This window comes from Amblyomma maculatum, chromosome 7, assembly GCF_055883805.1.
Source record: "Amblyomma maculatum isolate TAMU_Amacu chromosome 7, ASM5588380v1, whole genome shotgun sequence".
Lineage (NCBI taxonomy): Eukaryota > Metazoa > Arthropoda > Arachnida > Ixodida > Ixodidae > Amblyomma > Amblyomma maculatum.
Window position 1 is genome coordinate 114,757,908 of NC_139350.1, and position 23,998 is coordinate 114,781,905.

The 23,998-nt window shown below is 46.0% G+C and overlaps 1 protein-coding gene across 1 annotated transcript; it reads right to left on the bottom strand.

The window, feature by feature from the left end:
• Positions 1-243: 243 nt before the first annotated feature.
• On the bottom strand, positions 244-23,998 carry LOC146184474 (uncharacterized). The gene is made up of 6 exons (XM_084608556.1): positions 23,987-23,998; positions 9,992-12,163; positions 5,206-5,340; positions 2,704-2,854; positions 1,135-1,246; positions 244-637 (listed from the first exon to the last, which is right to left on the bottom strand). The coding sequence occupies exons 1-6, from the start codon at positions 23,996-23,998 to the stop codon at positions 244-246; spliced, it is 2,976 nt and encodes a 991-aa protein (XP_084464682.1).

Sequence of the window (23,998 nt, forward strand, 5' to 3'; positions counted from 1 at the left end):
CAGACCACCACACAGATTCACGAACGAGGGCCTTGAAGCGACTGATGCCCTGAGCCCTTCATGCAGAAGCGTCCAGACTACTGGCCTCATTGCTGCAGGGATCACGAGGCGAGTGCTTTTGAGGAGAAGATCATCAAAAACAGAAAGTTCATCCTTGACTGATTCATACTTTCACACTTGAAGAGGAATGTTTGAATTCTTTGCCAAGCCGTGCTGGCAGAAAGAGATGAGCTTGGTGCATTATTAGTCACAACTTTGGGCATTCCTGATTTTCCGCATCTTCACAAGAAGCACATTTGGAGCAGAAGCCATGACTGCTGTAGCAAAATGTTCCACCGTGTCTACTGGATGCACTTTGATAGGGATGCGGGACAATGCATTCGCTGTAGCCAACAATTTTCCGGGCACGTATATGATCTCAAACTGGTAAGCCATTGCCTTAAGCCTGAGTCTTTGCACTCTCGGAGGAAGCACGCTAAGTTTCATTTTGACGAACAATGACATCAGCGGAAGGTTATCAGTCTCTATGGTGATGGTATTGCCTCTGATGAACTGGTCGAACTTCTGGATGGTCCACGCTGTAGCCAAGGTCTCTTTTTCTGTTTGACTGTACCTCTGTTCTGTGGTCGTCATTGACCTTGAGGAAAAGGCCTCCGCTCACCAGTCAGTTGCGCTTGTTGCAATACTGCTCCGAGTCCAAACGAGCTGGCGTCGGCAGAGACTGTTGTGGCATCTGATGGGTGGTACTTGGCCAACCATCATTCGGACCTCAGAAGTTGCTTGACATTTTTGAATGCAGTTTGATGTTCATGCTGCCAAGTCCAACAAGCATTCTTGATGAGAAAGGTGCGTATCGGAGCAGTGATTTCCGAAATATGAGGCAAGAACCTAGCAAGATGATTTACCATCCCAATACTTTGTTGGGCGAGGTGGTACTTATTCGTTAATAATTTAAACAGTGCGAACAAGAACACAAAGGACAAATAAAAGAAAGCCACAGTACAAGTGCTTGTACTCTGGCTTTCTTTTATCTTGTTCTTTGTCATCGTGTTCGCACTGTTTAAATTAATAAGGAATAACATTCCGAGTAAACGTCTGACACCTGCAACGTCTGTGGGAGGTCGCATTACATACACTGCATCAATCTTGCCCGGGTCTGGCTTGATGCCTTGTGCTGAGCCGACGACACCTAGGAAGGAGACTTCGGAGACCTCAAACCAAAACTTGCCTTTGTTTATTGTGACACCTGCAGTTGCAAGACAAGTCAAACTCTCGCTCTAGTCTTTAATCGTGTTTCTGATTGGTACGTCCAAAAACAAGAAAATTGTCAATCCTGTTGACAACATCCTCCTGACCTCAAAGGATCCTGGCCATTTTATTTAAATACTCCAGAGCGGAAGTGATGCCGAAGGGCAGTCGGCAAGAGCAATTGCGACCGAAAGGAGTGATGAAAGTTGTCAATGCTTGCGGGTCTGCTGACCGCTTGACTTGGTGGAAGCCTGCAGTTGCATCCAGCTTCGAAAAAATGGCTGCATCACCGATGAGACCAACAACTTGTTCAACGGTAGGCAAATATGTATTTCCCTTAGAACCACTTTGTTTAGTCGAGTCGGGTCCACACACAAACGGTACATTACATTTTTTTACACTGCCACCAGTCCGGCGCACCATGGAGTTGATTTATCAATACGGCAAATGACGGCGTGGCTTTCGAGTTTTTCAAGTTCTTGCCGAACAACTGAACGCCACGGGATTGGTATCCGTCGAGGGGCACTGAGTGAGACAGCACATCTTGTTTCAAGCGAATGATGTACTCATTTCTGAGCATGCCGAGGACGCAGAACAGTTCAGCATAAAGCTTTGGCTCAAGAGTGTTGACAGTACCCAAAATGTTGACAGTACCCAAACTTCAAGAGCTTGGATCGCTGGTAGACCCAGTAAAGGTACTGAAAGTGAGTGAATGCCGTAAAGACGCTGGCAGAAGATCTTCCCTTGCCGAGATAGATGTGCCAAATACGATTTCCTACAAGCAGAGGTTAGGCACAGGGCCCTGTCAAAATAGCATCTACCTTGGCGAGCTCAGCCGGCCATCGGGGAAGTGATTTGAAACTGCGGAAACCTCGGCACCTGAGTCTACTTTGAAGTGAGTTGTGTAGTTGTCGACTGTGAAATGCACATTCTTGGCTTTAGCTGGCTTCTCGAAAGTGTCCAATTGGATAGGACTGAGTTTGACCTGCCTCGACTTCTTAGAGCGGCAAATCTCAGAAATATGACCTGTCTTACCACAGCAGTTGCAGACAGAGCTCTTTGGCAGGCAGTCTGAGCGTCTATAAAATGCGCGGCCGCAGAAGAAACAGACCAGAATATCACGATAGCGTTCCGACTTCACATCCAGTGAGCGCGTTCTGGCATCGACCGGCCGTCGCGAAAACTTTTGAGTCGCAGTATTAGTGTTGACCATGCCTGGCGAGGTAGACTGTGCGAGTGAGCGTTCCTTGTCCGCATCCTCGGACTGACAAGATTGCGTCCAAGCTTCTTTCAGAGTTACCTTCGGGAAGCAGCAAAGCTTATTAGAGAGACGCATGTCGAGCAATCCAATTACAAACCTGTCGCGGACCAAGCGTTCTTCCACTGCCGGTGACTGGTAGTGTCAACGTTTGATTATCTAGAACAGCTCGGCGTAAAATGCGCCGACACTCTTACCTGGTTGTTGAACGCGCTTGTGAAACCGAGACGACTCATAGAGCTCATTACAGAGATGTTCGAAGTTCTCGGAGAAGTGTTTGATAACTGCGTCGTAGGTGGCTAACGTGGCAGTGTCGAATGAAAAAGTGTCTAGCAGCGAGCGAGCTTCCTGCCCATACAGTACAGAATCGTATGTACTTGCACGTCTAGCGGAGTGTTTCGTAGACCGGAGAAAGCGGCATAGTCCTCGAAGCGAGACTTCCATAAAGACCAACTTGCAGGGTTGCAGACGTCGAACGCGTCTAGCGGTTGCAGAGTGAGGCCTAGCAACTATGCCTACTGGGCGCTTTCGTTCGTGAGCATCTTTTTGCCATTGAGGGTCGTTGAGAGCTGCTTCAATACGAGTTTGGCATGCTGCTGTCATTTCTGACACTATGTTGTGTGGGCGTTCCCGTGCTGTCGTGCCGGGAGGCCGACAGAGAAAGATAGCCAGGCAACCACGCCGCTCCTGAACCAAACACAAACTGATTCATTCCAATCCCCCTGACTGGGCTCCAGTTAAGACGGAAGTTCATATGTGGCGACCCCAACGAAAATAGGGATGACAAAAAGAAGTGTCCGAAGTTTTTTTGTCGGAGAAAGAAAGAAAGATCTGTTGGTGCAATGGTATTGCACGAGTAATGGAGTGGGAAGTGGCAAAAGGGGTTAGAAGATTATTTTATGTATCACTTGAAAGGTCGTGAGTGGTATCACAATTTGATTATAAAGAAATTGTGCCCCAATAGAAAGTAAACATTAAGGAAAGGGGGTGTGCCAACTGAAAACGAATGGCCAAGCCCCATTATATGGACATTAAAAAGGGTAAGCTTCGTTTTCAAAAAATGAGGAGAAAGCCGCCATAAAGAACCACAGTCGTATAAAATGCTGGTATCCAGTTTATAAAGGACAAAGTTTCGGCTTGCTTGGAGAATGATAGTGTGATAGAAGAACTGCAGAATGGATTCCAAAAAACAAAGCAAGTGAGAGGACAATCAGTTCTCACTTACTCAGGGTACTCATATGAACAAAAGAAATGCCGGTTCCTGTGAGTAGCTTTTCTGAAATAAAGAGGCATGCGACAATGGAGTTCGATCATTTGTGGGACATACTGGGCGCACTGGAGACGGAGGCTGGAATTACTTTCTATTCGTTTAAAAAATATTTGTAAAGGTAAAAAGAGATACAGCCATGGCTTATAGACAAGGATGTTCTTGTCATCTTTATGTTTTTGGCACACCTACAAGGACTGCATTCCAAACCAGAGAACACCGCAATATTCTTCAAGCGTTTGTTCAATCAAGACGCACAAATTAATCAGTAATTACTAGGACTGAGGCGCCTTGATCATGTAGTCCTAATGACTGATAAATAAAAACCTTTCCGCCTGATAACAGACATCCGTGGTACAAGGACAGAGTAGATCCCAAGTTTACCAATAAACAATGAGCACTAAGGATTTTTATTGATAAAGAGGACGACAAATACAGGTTATTGGCAAGTAGTGGCGGTGACAAGGCCGTATACAAGAAAAGAGCACACAGGCGTGATAGTGCTGAAATTAAAATTGGCCTGGCCTGCGCCCGCAAAAGAACTAAGCAACTCGGTGGTGATATCAACAAACGTGCTCGTCGATCGTTGAACAAAGAATACCTGTCGCACTCATCAACGCTCAATTTAAAGGCTGCTCAGAACCATCTATAGGTAACGCCCCAAACTGTTACTAGCGCAACAACTTGGAACATTGCAGAGACATACGCGAGTCATCGAAATCGTCGAGACACATCTCGGCGCACCTTGCGCGACAAAGAAACTGATAAAATGAGTCTCGCGACATCGAGATTTAGCAAACAAAGAATACAGAATTGATATACGTGCCAGAACCAGAGTGATAACGCCGCATGACAACGGCTCCTAAAGAACAACAAATACAGTTTTGAAGATTTCGCGCCTTTACTCCCCCCTTGAAAAACAACGCCTTGAACGCCTTGATGTTCCAAAATACACAAAGCAACTTATTCATAGAGTTACAAAGTTTAAACACCACGGATTATTCAACGCGCGTAATAATGCTTCAGACGAACAACATGTACAATTTCTGGGCGCGTCTGCCGACGTTGTGATGCTCTCGTACTGTCAGGAATGACTTGATAGTCGAGTTATTCAACGCAGCGAAGTATTTTGTATGGCCCAAAGTATCGTGCGAATAACTTTTCGCTTAGCCCATGGCGGCAAATTAGAGTTCAAAAACATAACTGGTCTCCTGGCTTGTACTCTGCGCGGCATCGTCATAAGTTATATCGCCAGGTGTTGATGTCGCCGTTGATCTTTAATAAGCAGCCGTAGGAGTCGTCGGGCTTCCTCTACACGCGGCAGGTAGGCGGCGAAGTCAAAGTTGTCCTCGTTGGTTACGTGCGGCAGCACTGCGTAGAGCGTCGTTGTGGGCTCCCTGCCGTGCACAAGCTTGAACGGAGTCGCTCTCGCCTTCTCCTCGACTGTCTTCTTATACGTGAATATCTCGTTCGGCAGGATGGGGTCCCAGGTCTTGTGTTCGGCGTCCACGTACATGGTGATTATGTCTGCGGTCGTTTTGTTGGGGCGCTGCGTAAGCCCATTGCCCTAGGGATGGTAGGCAGTTGTCCTAAGCGGACTCATTAGACTGTAGTGCAAGATGACCTGCGTGAGCACAGCCGTAAATGCAGTTCCTCTGTCCGTGATGATCACCTCAGGAGCGCCTTCTCGCAGAAAACTTCTTTCGACGGAAAATTTAGCAACTGGTGCTACGGTACCATTAGGAACGGCTTTGGCTTCGGCGTGACTGGTGATCAAGCTGGGAAGGGGCCTAGAAGATCTATCTCAATTTGTTGAAAGTGTTTACTCGGCGGCGGCATGGGGCTCAGCCAACCACCAGGTCTCGTCAGGGTTGCTCTGCGTCGCTGGAATTCACAGCACGGTCACACATATTTAACAAGGTTGGCAGGCAACCGCGACCAGTAATAATTTTCTTGTATCATGTGTAACGTGCGCGCCAATCCGAGATGCCCTGCTGTCGGTTCATCGTGCACCGCCAGCAGAATCTCATGTAAGAGGACTTTGGGTACTACAAGAAGCTGTGCTTTTATGCTGGTTGCGCAGTTATAAACGACGACGTCGTTGTACAGGGCGAGCGACAATAAATGATGCCGGAACACAGCAAGAGGGGTAGCGATCTTTCCTTCGAGGTAATCAGCAAGGTCTTTTACCTCAGGGTCCAAGCGCTCCTGCTGTACAAAACTGCTGGCGTTACCGGTCACAAGAAGGCATCTTCGCCTTGTTACTTCGGTAGCGCATCAAGGGGAGCTCGTGACAAGCAGTCTGCTTCAAAGGGCTTGCAGCTCTACTTATAGACGACTGTGACGTCGAGTTCTTGAAGACGCTAGGCTCCATCCTGCAAGGCGTTCGGAGTGATCTTTTAAGTTGGCGAGCCAGCAGAGAGCATGGTGATATTTCATAACCCTGAATGGTCGTCCGTACAAATAGGGGCGAAATTTTTATGTCACCCAAATGATGTGAAGACATTCATTATCCGTTGTCGAATAATTGGCTTCAGCTTTCGAAATTGAACGGTTGGCATAGGCGATATCTTAATCCTGTCCTGCACTCTTCAGAACGAGAACCGCGCCTAGGCCCAAACCGCTTACGTCGGAGTGAAGTTCAGTTTCGACGTTTTCATCAAAGGGGACCAGGACAGAAGGGGACTGTAGACGGCGCTTAAGCTTAACGAAGGCTTCTTCTTGCTTCCCTTCCAATTTAAAATCTACGTCAATCTTTGTAAGCTGCGTCAACGGCTTGGCGATGTGCGAAAAGTTCCTGACAAATTGTCGATAATTAGCGCATAGCCCAAAGAACCTGCGTAACGCTTTCTTGTCGGCGGGAGGTGGAAAGTGCGTGATCGCAACCGTTTTCTCTGGATGGGCGAACACCTTCCTTGCTAATGATAAAACCCAGGAATCGCAGTTCCTCGTAGGCAAAGTGGCCCTTCTCTGCTTTCAAAGTTAGCCCTGATGACTTGATAGCTTCTAGCACTGTCCGAAGCCTTTCTTAGTGGTTTTCGAAGCTACAGGAGAAGACAACGACATCATCCAAGTATACCTGACCAATCTGCCACTTCAAGCCCGCCAGAACAATTCCATTACTCGTTGAAACGATGCTGGTGAGAGGCCATATGGCATCACATTGAACCCGAATAGGCCGTCCGGTGTGATGAATGCGGTCATCTAGCGATCTCTTTCATCGAAGTCATCCCGCCGGGGTGGCGCAGTGGTTACGGCGCTCGACTACTGCTCCCAAAGACGCGGAATCAACTCCCGGTCTCGGCGGCCGCTTTTCAATGGAGGCGAAAAGCAAGGCGCCTATGTGCTGTGCGATGCAAGTGCACGTTAAAAACCCCTGGTGGTCGAAATTTCCTGAGTCCTCCACTAGGGCGTCTCTCACAGACTGAGTCGCTTTCGGACTTTAAACCCCACAAATCAACCAGCCAACCAATATTTTGTCGAAATCAATTTGCCAATAGCCGCTATACATGTCAATCGATGAGACACACCTTGCACTACATGTCCTGTTCATGTAAATTTCTTCCTGACTTGCACTAAAATGTCAGTAACTTGAGGTATTTCTCTGACCCACTCTGCAGGTTTCGTATCTCTTAATACTGCCCGTACCATTTTACATTCCATAGCCCTCTGCTTATTCCTCAACTTTAGTAGAACTCCCTTGACCTCGACGTGTTAGCCCTATAGGTGAGTACATGTATATGCAACTATGTAAACGTTCGTCTTGAGCGATACCGAAAAGCTGCTAGTCATAAACTGCGAGTGCTAGCCAAATACTCTGCGTCCCAATCTTATTCTCCTTGTTATTTCCCTTTCAAGGTCCGGATCTGCGGTTACTACCTGTATTAAGTAGACATATTCGCCTAATATTTCCAGTGCTTCGCTACCTAACGTAAACTGCTATTTCTTCCCGAGGCTGTTGAACCTTACCTTAGTCTTCTGCAGATTGATTTTTAAGCCAACTTTTGTAATTTTCGTATAAAGGCCATGAATTATTCTTTGCATTTCTCCCGAGTTACTGCATGGCAATGTCATCAGCAAATCGACAATTACTGTAGTAGTTTCTATCTACCCTTACCCTTAACTGCTCTCGTTGAAAATCTATGGATACTTCTTCCATTCAAGCTATGAATCGTACTGGGGAGATCGTGTCTCCTTGCCTGACATATTTCTTTATAAAAATTTTGTTACTTCTTAAAACAGGACTACGGTTGCTTTACAGCCAGTATATACATCGTACAGCACTTTCACGTACGACTCGTCTACACCCTCATTTCGCAATGCCTTTATGACCGTCGAGCTTTCTACTGAATCAAATACGTCCTTCGTCACTGCGGGTAAGTCTGATTGGTTTTCCCTACCGCCAACCTCATCATTGTCCTGACCTCTCTGGCTACGGCAGAGAACACTATAGAACCCCTTGGCAACTTTGACTATCTTGACCATATTCATGTTGACATTGCCCGCCTTGTCCCTCAGCGGATACACCTGATTTTTGCCTATGCCTCTTTTCTCCTTCATCAACTTCAGGTTTCCCCTACTCTTTACAGCATGATCAATTTTCTCCATATTATGCTTCCTTACTTCGGATAATTTGGGCTTATGGATTAGCTTTGATATCTCTACCAAATGTATCTGGTCTGTTGAATTTGAAGCTTTCTTACTTTGGTGTTGCCTAAATAACTATTTCGTCTCCTTAGACAGCTTAACGGTATCCTCTCTAACTATCCTACTGCCTACTTCTAAAGCGCACTCAGTAATGATATCTGCGAAATTATTGGACATTGCTTCTAGGCTAATGCTGTCATCCTCGGTTAGAGCTTAATATCTTTTCTGTAGCGAGATCCTGAACTATTCTGCACTCCCCCTCACCAGTAATGCATTGATGGACTTCTTACTAATCTGTTTCGTTCCTTCTTCAGCTTTAGAATAAGTTCAGACCTTACCATCCTGTGGTCCCTGCATTGCACTTTCCCGATTACATCTACATCCTGCATAATGGCGGGGTTAGAACACACCAAATCAATTTTATTATTAATCTCCCCGTTAAGAACTTTTCATGTCCACTTCCGGTTTGCTGAAGAAAATTTTCATCATTCGTGAGGTATTGCACTCTTCAAACTTAATAACTGCCGCCCGCTATTCGTAGACCAATACCAAAGTCACACACTGCCTGGTCTCCTGTCTGCTTTTTCCCTACCTTGGCATTGAAGTCGCCTATTAGTAAAGTATACGGCGTCTTTCCTTTCCGCAGTTCGTAGACGCTTTCAACTGCCTGGTCATCATGACCACATGTAGGTGAGTATTCCTGCACAATCTTTAATTACGAATAATTAAGCCTAATTACGATGCCCTTTTATTAATGCTATACGCCACGTGCGCTGCTATGAGGGCACTACCATTGCCGGAGCTCTAGCATCACCTACCGCACAGCCGTTCGCATTATGTCTGTTCCGCCTCCAGCGCGTATTTCGAGAATGCCAGAACGAAGCGGCAGTCGCGTGCTATTTCGCGGAATCAGGCGAATTGAAAACGTTGATGTGAGAGAGAAAAAACTTTATTGTTGAGGCTAGTGTTACTGGGTCTTAGTGGAAGAGCAAAGTGGCCGTTAGCTGGTGGCTTGTGGCGGCTTCTTCAGTGCGGTTTACGGCGCCCAATTGTATATCGGGTCTCGCATTATGAAGCACTTGCTTCCAGGATTCAAATGAGGCAGCTTCTATGAGAGTCTTTCAAAGGTACCAGTGTGCAATTTGGCAAAGATATGTATGCTTCTCAGCCCGTTTACGGCGTTCGCGAAGAAATTTCCAGCGCCGTGGGGCTGTCCGATGTAATCGCAAAATTCGTAATCGAGATGAAGAGCGTCGACTACGACATGCGGCTAGAGGTAAGCACCTTGCTTTAGCTATTGCAGAGTGTGTAATTTCGTATTGTGGTTCCTTATGCTTTTGGAGATGTTCGGAAGATTGTGAAAGCCACCTGCAGCTGCAAATCAAAATCGTGAAGACTGCTGCAAGCTCGCCGCTGCGTTGGCTGTTTATATTATAAAGCCACTATCATGCGTCGCGAACGCACCTGCCATGGGCGTGGAATAAGCAATCATCTCGCCCGAACCTTGACACGAAGAAGTTGATAAGGATTTATTTTCAGTTGAGAGCAATACTGATATTTACGACGCTTGCCAGGTCAATAATTGCCTCCTGCAGGTCCTTCACCTTCTTCCTTGCTGCTTCAAAATCGAGCTTGATCTTGCGCTGCACCTCTTTCTTCCAGATGTTCTTGAAGTCGTTGCATAAGGGCACCCACGGTGCAAAGAACTCCTTGGGCCACTCGGACTCGTTCTTGGACTTTGGCTGCAGACTGAAGTACTCCTTGGTCTCCAGGAATTTTAGCCGGCATTCCTCAAGGTTCTCCTCCTGCTCCTTGTGCTCGTTGTAAGCCTTCTTGAGGAAAATGTTCATCTGCTCCTTGAAGGGTTCCTGGTGTTCGGCGTCGGAGTTTGCCAGCACTTTTTGTACCTTCGTCTCGCAACCTTCGACCTGGGAGCGAAGCTTCTTAAGATCTGCCCTGATGTCATCGAAACTGACTAACCCAGCCCGCTCCATGTCGCTCGGCTCAGGCAGAGGAAATTTCAACTTCTCCCGGGTGATGTCCCCTCTCTCTTGGAACTTGCTTATATAGACTCTGACAATGTAGTGAAGAAGAGTTAAAGAGTTGTCCTTGCTCTTGACGTCCTTCAGCTTGGCCAAGATCTCGAGGCCAAAGCCATCAGCCTGTCCACGACTCCTATTCCCTCCGTTCATGTAGTTACCGAGAGCCAATATAAGACCCAGAATGTTGTGGACCTCCTTGTTGTGCAGCAGCGTCTCGCATGTCATTTTGAGGTTGTTGAGCTTGTGTTCCACACTACTGATGGATTCTGTGTACGTCGACTGGAAGATAATGCAACCCACACGGTCGGCATACTCGGGGATGCGAGACAGATCGAGCAGAAAGCGCTCTGGCTTGTCCAAGGGAATGTCGGGCTTCAGGGCCAGATGGTCTTGGATCAAATTGAGCTCCTCACTCGTGGGGCGAATTTCGTACAGAACTTGGAGAGTTTCCGGGCTTACAATCGATGTGTCAAAGTTGTAGATAGCATTTTCGACGTCTGAGATTTCAAGACGAAGGCTCGATATGAGAATGCCTACATTTTGTGACCGCTTCTGGACAAGGAGCTTCGCCACCTCTTTCCCTTTCTTCTGGTTGGTTTTCGTTTTGGCAGTTGGCTTCTTCTCCTGGATCTGTCTTGAGAACAGGTTAGCAAACTCAGCCCAGTCTGTAGGAGGAGTCTCCTCCAGACACTCCCACAATGTTTTGTGGTCTTTTTCCTTCTCGGGAGCTTTCTCTGGCTGCTGTGCGGGCACGTGAATTCTCGCCCAGTATAGGGGCTTCATTAGTGCCTTCGGGTTCACGGGTTGCTTGCGGGCTATGGCATATGCGCTGTGCCAGCCGCCCACAGGGGGCGCTGGCAGCGGTGCAGGCCCCATTCCTGGTGGGGGAGGAGGCGGTGGAGCTGGCATGCCATGGACAGGCGCCATCAGCGGTGGTGGGGGCGGAGGAGGGGGCATGGAGGACATGGCTGGGAAAGGCCGTGGAGGTGGTGGTGGTGGTGGGGGCGCCATGCCCATGGCAGGAGGGGGTGGAGGAGGAGGAGGCGGGGGTGCGGCCCCACCCAGAATGGATGGCGGAGGAGGAGGTGGAGAGGGAGGAGGCGGGGGTGCAGCCCCACCCAGAAAGGATGAAGGAGGAGGAGGTGGAGGAGGCGGTGGAGCGCAAGGAAAGGATGTTGGTGGTGGTGGCGGAGGGGGAGGAGGCGGGGGCTGCACAGCAGCAGGGCTGGTCACAGAGACTGAAGTTGGACTAGGTTCTTTGCTAGTGGGCACTTCGTCTGTCTGGCACTCCCGGTGACAGGTGTCGACCTGCGCCTGAGACTCTTGCGTTGAGCGCTCCACCTCGTCCGTCTGAACCATGCCCACAGCAAACCTCCACTGCGCCTGCACCCCTTTTTCGCAGGTTGCCATTGCGGCAGTCTGTGCCTCGCATGACCGCAGGGACACGAGGGTGGTCTGGACTTCCCAAGACCGCTGTGGTACAGCTTGCAACACGGGGGTCCGTCGGGGCACCGCGACTGCCTGAGGTGCATCCAGATCACGAGCCTTTCGGGCTAGTTCCTCAATGCCAGCCAGAGTTTGGTACTTGTCAATCTGCTGCTCCAGGCGAACAACCTGGCCTTCGTAGTCAGTCGGTTTCGCAGCTTGCTCACCGCGCAGCGAGAAGAAGGCTAGCTCGTGTTCTTTCTGCAGTTTCTCCAGCTGCGAATTTCAAAAAAGGCTGTTTTAAAAAATAAATAACAAATCGCTGGATTTTTTCTGATGAGTTTTACTTTGAACGAATGCTCGGAAGCATTTGTTCTGCACATTGAAAACATTTGTCAGTGACCTTTCTAGCCGTTTCATGCCCCCTTTAACACTGAGGGGGCGGAGCGGCCGAATAGATGCACCCAGTGAGGGAGTAAGACCGTGAGAGAGGGACGTGTCTGTTGGGGGCGTGGCGACCGTCACTGGGCAGCGTTGCACAATGTGTGTTACTCCGGAGTATAGTTCACTATACTCCGGAGTGAGCAGTCGTGTGTCGCTCACGCGTCCTCAACTTCGGCATCTCCCTTCACATCAGTTACTCCCCAGCGTTCACAGATAGCAGACGCTCACGCGTAGTGCTCCCTGGATCTCGGCTCCGAGCTGCTCGCTGCGTCGTGAAGAAGCTTAACCCTTTAACTGGCAAGACCAGATAAAGCGATGCCATAATTTTTTCCTTCGTTTGTATTAGTTTTTGTTAGTCTAAATGTGCATCCAAAAAAATGGGAATGCGTTTGAAAAAGGATTTCAAAAAATACAGTACGTCTACAATTTTGTTCATCTGCCAAGATAAGGAGCACAAAGCTGGCGCACTGACATGAGTCAGTCATGTCCTATTTGAGCTGTAATTGAAGAAAACAGTTGTTGCCGCTTTTCAGGCGCAAAAAGACGTGCACATTTGGTGGACTTGAAGCCTGACACACTTTTATGGCAGAGAGCACAGCGCCCTCTGACCTCCTGTGTTGACTACGATTTCCATAAAACACCGTTGTTTCCATGGCTCCAGGAAGATAAGTACGTTACTTGCTGGCAAGAACCAAAAAAAAATAAAGTGATGAAAAGCTAACGTTCCGCGAAGCTTATTTCACCTTTATATGAACACGAGTACTCAGATTCCCGCCATAAACTGCCCCCCCCCCCCAAAAAAAAAAAAAGAAAAGTGACCTTGAGCAGCTCACACAGAAGCGGCAACGCAAAGGTAGTTCTAAACAAAGTTTTCTGTGTTCATTTACATGTCCAGTATCACATTCAAACCAATTGTGGAAATAAAAACAAACAGCCGACTGCACATCATTGGCGGTAAATTTTTACCTTATTCTGGCAGCTCGACAATTTTGTAGTCTATTTATTTCGTCCGGCACTGCCGCTTCTGCTGCGAAATAGGTGATACTATTCTGCACGGGCCACGTTTAGAGACGCCTCTACAAAGAAATAAAATTGTCGCCACCCTTAACTTCGGATATCGGCATCTGCTGAGGCCAGAACTCTGCCAACGTGGCGCGCGCGAAGAAGACGACGACGACGGCACTTTGAGGTTGAACACGGTCATTACGGCCATCTATTGACGACTCATACATCTTTATTTCAGAGGCTACTTTATAAAAATGCTAAATTTGGAGGAACACGTTCTAAATTTTAGGGAGAGGCATTTTGTTGCCGCCTAGAGTGGGTCAACAATATTGTTGATCTGCTGGTTAAAGGGTTAACTGAGCTCACCTCCGAGCCTCAATTGGAGCTCACCTTCAAGCGCGCTTCCCTCTCTCTCTCTCTCTCTCTCTCTCTCTCCCCCACTAATCCCACCATCAGACCTTTCGGAAGGACATTGTAAAGAAATACGTTGTGCCTGTAATAATAATAATAATAATAATAATAATAATAATTATTATAATAACAACAATAATAATAATAATAATAATAATAATAATAATAATAATAATAATAATAATAATAATAATAATAATAATAATAATAATAATAGTAATAATAACGGCTCACTGGAAGGGAAGGGCACAGTATTTGTCACACTAGCTCTGTCGACACCTGACCCGCGCTGTAAGGGAAGGGAGGCAAGGGCGAATGAAAGTAAATAGAGAGAAAGAAGAGCCGTAGTGCAAGGCTGCGGAGTAATTTCGATCACCTGGGGATCTTTACCATGCGCAGACATCGCACAGCCCCGAGATTCCTCTTCGATCGCCTCTATCAAAACGCAGCCGTCGTGGTCGGGATCGAACTCAGGTACTCCGGCACAATAGTCGGGCCTCTTACCACTGCACCACCGCGGCGGGGCTGCCTGTTTTCGCTCATTTCTGAAGACGGTGCAGGAAAAGTTCAGGACACGGCTGGACTGCGCGTTTGCTTCGCGTAGCAGTGGATGACGCCTGCCCGTCTGGCACTGCGGTGCAGGTTTGACGGGCTGAAGTACAACGGTTACGAATAAAGTGGGAACGTCATTCTACTAATTAAATGGCGCAAGAACCTCATAACAAAGTGTAAAATGCATGAAAAGTACAGCAGGGATAAGGAGTGTTACGCACCTACTTCGCATTTGATTAAATATGCAAATCTGCAGTATTTTGTTTCTATTCCCTGTACAGTTATCGCCTTCAGCTCTTGCCGCAGCTCAATAGGTCCTGGATATATCAGCAGATGATGTGGCCTCCACAATCATTTTTATTTTTCACACTCATTTAGAGCAATCCAGCAACAAGAATGTTTATGTGTAGACCTTCACCATTATGTGTGATATTTAAACAAAATTGCTTGAAACAATCAGACTTAAGCTCTGATGAAAGAGTTTGTTTTCAGCCTATCGCCAGTTTGAAATTAAAAACAGTTGACAGTAGCATGCGGACATAAAATGCACCATTATGTGAAAGAACACCTAACATGCATATACATAAACACACCCTCTTATCTCCGACCTATGAAGATTAGGAAACAGGCCTATGAAAGGTCGCTCTTCATGGCCTAGTCAGTGGATTCTGTTACTCGCAACTATGTGCCAATGGTTAAAATTATAATAAAATTTTTGGATGCTTCTACTTCTTTCTGGGAGTAAAATATAATTTTTAAATGAAAATTAGAAAGCGCTCAAGTTTTACCTTAAGAGCAGACGTGAGGCGACATTACACCATGTTTCATTACGAAATCTTTTTGTTTCTTTTCTTGTTTAGGTAAAATTTATTTCAAAAACGTTATTGCTGTAACATCAGTGCACATCTAAAACACATGTTAATAAGCCATAGGCAGCAAAAGCGCTCTCTACATGCACCTCTAACTTGCGCGGCACCAAGGACCCTATGTGGAGGCACCTATCTCTTTTGTATCCAAAGCTACAACTGGATAGTCAGCGGCGAATTTCACGTAATCGTCGCTAGTCACTACAACGCATGTACACGCCATAAACATGTCAGCTAGTTTCCCTGGGCTTCAAAAGATGAGGAGAAGGGAAGAATAATGAGCGATGAGAAGAAGACTCTAGTAAACAGGAGCAAGAAGTCTCGGAAGACGCCTAGAACACGAGCAATCCCCGATCCCACTATAGGTTTTGCAGCCAGTGCATCGGGACTCAATTATCAGACCCTGGTGCAGTCTGCTTTCCGGCAGAGAGCACTATATGCATTTCTTGTGGTGTGATTAAACTATTATACGCTTCATTTACACTGCCACTTCTGGAAAGTTTATTTCTTCAGCAATATTTTTATACTTTAAGAAAATGTTCGCGTATTGATGTGCTAAAATGTATTTGAAATATATTGTATTCATTTCCAAATCTGTGCTGTCTTACTCCCTGTATCCTGTCGAAAGTGCGCGCTTTCTTTAGTGATGATGTATCAACCGACCCGGCTACTCTCCTTGATATCTTTAGTATCCCGTCGTTGCATCCATTCTCCTGAATGTATAGCATTAGGATTCGTATTTGGTTAACCTTTGGTACGGACATTCCTTCCACATTCATATCGATTTCTCCGATTTCTCGCACCTCAATGATTTTGCGTTGACGACTAGAAGTTACGATTTCTACGGTGACCATGAATGCCCCCTACTAGCCGCGTAGTCCGCTACAGTGTCTGCCGCTGCCTGCAGCTGTCTCTCAATGCTCGCATTAGACCCCTGGTTTTTCCAGAGATTGGTGTCGTACGCGTACATGCTAAATTTGAGCCCCTCGATGTTACTCAGCGCTTTTGGGAGACCCCTTATCGCCACGTTGTAGAAGAATTGGGAAAGAAGCGACCCTGCGGTATGCCCCTACTTCCTAGCTGCAATATGGGAGACTCAATATCTTGGAAACTAACGCAGGCTGTTCTATCTCTTAGGAAGTCTCTTATGTAGTCATATATTCTGGATCCCACTCCGATCTCCTAGAGACAACTGAGAATAGCTTCTTGCCTGACGTTGTCGAAGGCTTTTGTTAGGTCTAGTCCCATGTGTACTTTGACGTTCCCAGATCGTTAGTCTAATATTTCGTATTTTAGTCACAGTATCACGTCCTCTGCGCCAAGCCTGGCCGGAAAACATCCATCTCGTCCGCCCATAGGTTGCTTTGCTCCATGAAACACGCAAGTCTCGTTTGTGCCATGTGCTCCATAAATTTCCCAACACGCAAGGTTAAGGAATGGGTATACGTTTTTCCCGTTTTAGGGGCTTGCTCGGTTTTGGCTTTACGATTACGTTTGCCGCTTTCCATCGATTCCATTCCCACAGAAAGGCTCTTCAGTGCAAGAAAATCAGGCGATAGAAAGGTTTGGAAATGCAAACCTTCCCCGTTGGCGTGGCTCTCCAAGCGCAGTTAAAACGACTAACTCTGTTCCTCTGGGTCAAAAATATAAGACCACCAGATCTCCACATTACTCATATCTCGTAATGGTGGTTTGTAAATGCGGCACAAGTGCCAAATTGTGTCCAGCATAATTGTATAGTCAAAATACCGTCGCTAACGCAAAGCTAAATCATGATTGGGCCAATCGGGCGCGAACCTTGACACCCTCCGCAAAGGAAGACCACACTCCTTCCCAGACACAAAAGCAGTCAAGAATTATACCTAAAATGCTCATTCCTTCAAACAGAAAAAAAATTATTCGGGTATGCGCTTTTGCGTGAACTCTATGAGAAGCAGCTGCTTTTAGAGGTATTCTCAGAAACCTCCGGCTGAGGTATACATCCTGGACATAAAAGTTTTTAAGCTAACTCTTCTGGAACGTACAGCATGATGCCATCAAAATATGCTGTGATACGCACACTGCCGCAGCCTGGCATCAGCAGTCCTTGGAGATCTACAGCCACGAAGAAAGGCTTTAAAGGCTGCAATGCCAGGACAAAGGCAGAGGAGGGCAGAGTGGGAAACCAAGACGAATGGCGAGTGTTAAAAATCGGCCTTCGCGCGGCCATCAAAAGAAAATATGCTGCGAATTGTTCTATAAATCACCTTTATTTAATCGCTGAACAGACTTCATGCTAGAAATTGTTCACACTGTTGTTTTACATCAAGTTACATGATGTTAGAGGTAGTTACGCCTTTCGATGTTCTGGTAATATTTGCAAACATTACGTGAGCGCGATGACCAAAGTAAGGAAAATTTTCGAACCGACTGAGCATGCTTACAATTAGTACACAAATCATTTATAACAGTAATTACAATTACAAATAATGAATAGCGAGAATTCACGACAGCATTATGCACACGTGTCAGGGTGTTGAGCCCTGATATTCCCAGTGTAGAATCGAACCCGCATCCAGGGGGTTTCTAGCCGTCATATACATAACTATTCCTACGTAGGCAGCGTGCGGACACGTGACTGTGCTTCCATGAGCGCTAAACAGATATAGGAACTTCAGCAAATGTGTGTGGGTAGCCTGCGTTGACCTAGATGACGTTTTCGCAGTTAGAGCACAGCTTTCTGTAGCAGGTGCCTTCAAATATTACATTGGGGACATTGGCGGGGGGGGGGGGGGGGGGGGTAGTAGGCATGAATGCCAGTCGTTCAGCCCCATCTCGTCTGATATGAGCGAAACCAGTAAAGCTTATGCGGCCTCATATGCACTTAAAGGTGGCTTTCCCATAAAGTGATCTCATAAAAGCTGCACCTGCCTCAAGTAATCTACAAGAAAGTGACTTGGATAGCATGCAGGCACGCAAGACTTTTTTTTCTTCCGCCACGGCCCCAGTTTTGCCGAGGCAATCTAATGAGGATGGCTTCATTTCTACTGCGTCAGTTCTTTTCCACAGTGACCCCACCTTTACTGGATCTGCTGTCAGTTATCTCACAAGGAACCATTATTCTGAGTGTGTGCTTATTTGGTTGGCATTAGTCCGAGCAACCACCATATCGAATCCGTGGGGCATAAATAGAGCAGTGCCAAATAGTTCTTGCGTAGTAGAGTCCTGTTAGGGACTAATGCAGGTATTGCAACGATTGCCCAAATTCTAAATGCCCTCACAAAACCACAACAGGTCCCCTGTCTGCATCGAGTTATGTACGCCGCGAGTCCCCATATTGCTAGTGGCAGAATGGTCAAGGACATGAGTGCTGACTCAAGGTAAGCGAGACCTGTCCCTGCAAAAATAAGCACTAAAGCATATTTAGCTGCTGCTTCAAGGCCGCTGCCTGTGCTACAGTGGTCACAGCGGGCTGAACACAGTGCATTGCCTGAGTATTATCTGCATGCAATTTTGCATCCCTTATTTGTGCTATATGTGCCCTAAATTATTATTACGGCCGATTTGTGTAACAGTTGGAAGCTTCTATATATTATAACGAAATTTCATTCGCCTTGATTATTGCGACCTTGTAAACTTTTCTGAAATGAGGGGGAATTACTCACACCTAATTTTTAATATATGAGAGGCTAGTTTAGGGAGCCTACTAATTTCCGTAGTGTAGTGTAAATAGAACTACAGTTCTATTTAGTACACACAAGATAAGAGGTTGAACTAGGCATACGTGCTCTCCCGTGTGTTTGTTGTATCCATGTTTTCAATAAGTGTTCTTTACAGACATGCTAAGTTCACCTATCATGATATCAATGCTGTTAAGATCGTGTGGCCGATATTATGTGCGAGCAAATTGGCTTGCACCAATAATTCGAGTCCAATGGGTCCGCATAGCTTCATCGTCCCTAGCGGACAATGTACTATAATTAGGCGGCGCCAAGAGGCTATGCTGCCTATCCGCGATATTTTGGAACGATAGGACGTTTCGCACTCAGTTTATGCCCGAACTACAAAGGTCCCGAAGTCTAGCAGTCCCGCAGTCAACACCTGCGGGGTGCGAATGTCGTCTGGCACGCAAGTAATACGGTATTCGTGGACATTGTATTGCTTTACTTCCTTCACGTGATTGTTTCCTCAATGACTGTCTCGCACGCCTCTCAGTAGTGTCAGGAACGTTCAGTTTATGGCTAAATCATTGCGCAGCTGTGTCGAATGAGTTTTGTCGCCGTGTCGTGCGACCAACACTGGATCGTCTAAGTCATGAACTGATGACTAATTTTCTGAACACTTTTATTGGAGCAGAAGAGTTTCAGATGCTATTAACCTGATGTTTATTGCTTTTGTCCACATCCTAACAAAAGCCCATCAATTGTCCACATAGGCACGATATGCTAACAACCTGAGCAAATATACTTGGACCCATCCTGGTGGAAGTTGGAACCCACGTCGGTCCTTATCATTATGTGAGTAGCCCGCCGAAATCAAAAGGAAACTTTCATCCAGAGTGGCGACCCACATTGGTCCAAAGTAAAACCATCAAGGGAAATAGTCAGAATAGCACATTTGGAAATTGGAGGAAAATCGGCAGTCCAACATCCGCTTCCTCTATCTGTGTCAAATGGGACTCATTCGGATGTTTGTCGGCAGCCCACGTTAGGCCTTGACCAGTCTCCATTGAAGAAATTGCATTGATGCACCAGGGCGCACCCGTGTTGTTCATATTAGAACGACCGGTGCCCTCAATTTACACCCTATGTTATGCTTTATGTGTCATAGGTGGGAATCTATGAAATTAGATAGGTGCAAACAGGCTGTAAGCCACCAAAATGTCCCTAATGCAAATAAGTGTCGCCATGTGGGCCTCATGTACATTTTGTTATCTGTTCAGTTGTTGAAATTTTACATTTACCGGAAAAATGTTTTGACTGGATTTGGCTTTCTCCATAGTATACTGCAGATGGCAAAACAAAGGCAGTGGCTCCACCTGCTTACGTTTCGACCATTTTAAGCCACCTATTGGGCTCTCATATTGAAGCGAATCCCGCTTGTCATGTTGAATTTATACATTTTATTTTCCTTGGACGCTCATAACCAGTTGCTTTAAACGCAATCCAGCATCTTGATTTAGCAACACAAAATTTTCAGGTAAGAAATGATTTTAAAATTTAGGAAAGGTACCAAGTGAAATACAGGTTTTGTGTCCCGCCGATATTGAGACATATACAGAGGGAAAGACGTCTTTAAAGAAGCTATGATGAATGTTATCATGCTCTACGAATAATTTGAACTTAGCGTTAGGAAAAGGAATTTTTTTCTGCACACATGGTAGGTCACACACGGCATCTCTCATAGGGTAAGTCGTTTCGGGAGTGCGACCCCATAATCCTTTTCTAAGCAATTTGCGTTCGTTTGGAGCCATATGCCACAAGAAAATAAATTGTATAATGCATTTCATGTTTAAAAAAACTGTTGACGTCTAATTTTAAGCACCATGTATATATACATGCAACGTTGGTTGAAATGGGATGAAATATATTGAGAAATAAGGCTGCAAGAATAAATGCTATAGTACTGAGAACTGCAGTATGAAATGTATGCGCGATAATGTATGGTAACTTATTGTGCACAATACACATATAAAAACGCAGGTCGAGCTATTACGCGGGACCACGTTGTAATGGTCACTGATCCTGGTTTCGGAGAAAAATGTGGGCCTACATTGTAAGAAAGCCCCACATTCATACATAAACGGAGCTGAGAAGTTGCTTTTTAGAAAACAGCCACTCTTATTCACTGCGACCGCAGCTCCGAAGAGAATCCGCCGTGGTGGCCCAGTAGCTGAGTGCTCTATTACAGAGACAAGACATCCGCATTCAAACCTAGCCGCCGCGCCCGAGTCTCGATGGCGGCAACTCCGAAGTTCCTCCCATTTACTGCGCGATGTCAGGCCAAGCTAAAAAGCACAGCTAGTCAAGTTAACTCGCATTCCTCCCTTCAAAGCCTGAGCCGCTTCAGTATATTTAACCGCACATACGATTACTGATGCTGCCGCCTATTCTGGTCCTACAGATGCTGAATTAGTGTAATAAATTAATTATAAACTAAACAAAAACTAAGATATGAGATCACAAATCTGAATTAAAGGAAAAAAATACGAAACTAAAGATTTGAAAATTTGGAATACATTAAGCAAGAAACTGTCCGTAGCCAAAAAGTAGTTAAGTAAATACTGACAAATTTGAGGCAACGCAAATCCTTTCGCACTCGCACCGAAGGAGAGTAGAAGCGGGACCGACAACGTAAATCCCAATTGGGCTACTGGAATTTCTGAATGCGCCCTCCTCTCATGTCAAATCCTTCGCCAAGCGAGAAAGAAATGTTCAATGTTTTCAATCTCACCGCAAGCCTCACAAAGGTTGGTATGGCTGAACCCGCATCTGCATAAGTGAAAATTTAGACGGGGAATCCTGCATCTCATGAGAGGCAGCGTTACCTCACACGGCCGTGATTTCAATGAACTTTACATAAGTATGTGAGATGTTGGTATTCTGTTGTAGATAGCAAAGAATCATTGCATGAGCCGGCTATGTATTGACAACGCTGAAAACGGGACATAACAAATACAATGATATTAGGAATGGTGCTTGGAGCAGGGGCATCAAGAGCTGATTTAGCCAAAAAGTCTGCCGCCTAGTTCTGGAAAATGCCGAAGCGACCGGTGACCCAGATGCAGCGTATCTGTTTCACCCATCCTTATAAGAAATACTTTAGTGAGCGCCAGAAAACAGCGTTCCGTGCTGACACCAGTGACAATAAAACAAAAAGAGAGTCTGGTAGAAAAATTATGTTTGACTTTTTGCCAGGAATTTTTAATAGTGGAAGCCCGATTGCCATAAACTCCGCTAAAAAGATCGGTGTGTAATTTCGGGACTCACAGCGAAAGACTCCAGAAAAGAGCCTGAAAAGATTGCAATTGCTCCTTTTTACGCAGTCACAGATGCATCAGTGGCGATTACAGTGTGTTCAGGGAACTTCTCAATGTGATCAGATAGGAGACTGTAAATAGACTTGAAGGTAAGTACTTCACATAGGATGGAAGTAAAGAAAAAAAATTGATATCGACAATGGACGTTGAGCAACCAATAGGAGTTATAGTACCGAGGTTAACACCATGTTTGCTAAAATGCTTTGCGTAAAAACAACTTAGGGCAAACGGAACCTTGACCACTGGTGAGTGAGTAAGAGGGCCGGGTTTGACGCAAAAATAGGTACAGCCACCCTGGGAGTAGCCTCATATGACCGCAAGAATATTCTGACACTTAGGAGGAGGAAACGGGAGTTAAGGTCCGGAACGCGGACCTTCAAATATAGAACAGTGGTTCGTACTTATTGTGGAAGCCCTTGGCAGAGGCGCAGAGCACGTCGCTCTAAAAGCAGCAAAGGATACAGCTTATATTTCGGAGACAAGGAGCAAAAATAACGCGGCCAAATTTCAGCATCGTTCTCACATAGGCTTAGTTCAGAAGCCGAAGAGTATCTCGATGCATTCGAAATTTACTGTTACCAATATGAGCCTACAAAGTGCATGCTCACCTTTCGGAACATCAAACTTGATGTGAGGCCTCAAATCGATACTAGAAAATGCGTATTGCCTAAATACCTCACAGATTCCTCTTGAGGTGTGACCTCTGAGAGGTAGTTTAACGAAAATATAAGGGGGTTTCGGCACACTACTTTTGCACTCATTTAAAGCCAACTTAATTTTGTCAAAACCAGGCCTCAAGTGCTGTAGTGAACGATAGAGGGCATGAATATGATTTGTGGAGGCGACGAATCTTATGTCATCTGTATATACTTATATAGTGACATCAGGATGAACCGTAACAGCGCACATTATTATATTAAAAAGGAGTGAAGAGAGCACTGAGCCCTGGGAGACCTCTCTTGTCTGTGCATAATTATCTGAGAGTAATGAGTCATCAGTGCAAAGTTGTATCGAGTGAAAGCATTCCGGCGCGTGCTACATCGTCTAAGCGAGGCGCCAGCTAGCACCGATCAGATGACAATAAGGGAGGTGGAAGAAAACAAAGAACAGTTCTCAAACTCTCGGCTTACGTGGTGATGATCGTGGCTTGAGTCCACAGAAGCAAGCTACTGTAGTGCGCCCAAATGGCTCTGGGAAAAGCAGTTGCAGGTCGGGGTCTCTCTGCCACTCGCCGCCCTCTCCGTTGTCTCTTTTGTTAAATACCTTTCTCTCTCTGTTTTTGGTAATGCATAATAATGTCAAAGGCCGAAGAAACTTGAAACAATTTAAACCGAAGTGTTAATACTGAAAGAAATTTAACGGAAAGAAACATAAAACTGCAGAAAAAAACTTGTGTCTAGGTATGTTATGGGACCAGCGAACGATTTTATTACTTAGGAAATCTTTATCACTTCATTGTTTATTAATGGTTGAATTTTTTCTTGCAGGAAAAGGAAGGTGTGGCCTGTAATATTCCCTTGCCTCGAGTAAAGACATCAATCTTTCCTATGATAGGGGGTGGAAAGGCCGACTCTGGGAATCTGTTTTTCCCGTGGCAGAGCTAATAGTCACGTTCTGCAGAAAATATATATTCCCCGCTGTCGGTGTTGCAAGTGAAGTATCGCGGACATGGCTCTGGCAGGATTGTAGCTGGCACCTAACTGACACGTACGGCTATGCATCTATTCTTCGTAAGGTGACGCTTCGTCAAGCGGCCACGTAACACAACCCATTTGGCAGGAGCTGCAAACTGTGGGCCCTCACCTCAAACGGCAT

Excerpts from the sequence above, each read along its gene's own strand:
- LOC146184474 (XM_084608556.1), bottom strand. Across the intron at positions 5,341-9,991 it reads AGGAGGCAATTATTGACCTG|GGCAATGGGCTTACGCAGCG; the intron begins GCAAGCGTCGTA and ends TACCATCCCTAG. Across the intron at positions 1,247-2,703 it reads CAAGCGCGTTCAACAACCAG|GTGTCACAATAAACAAAGGC; the intron begins GTAAGAGTGTCG and ends TTGCAACTGCAG.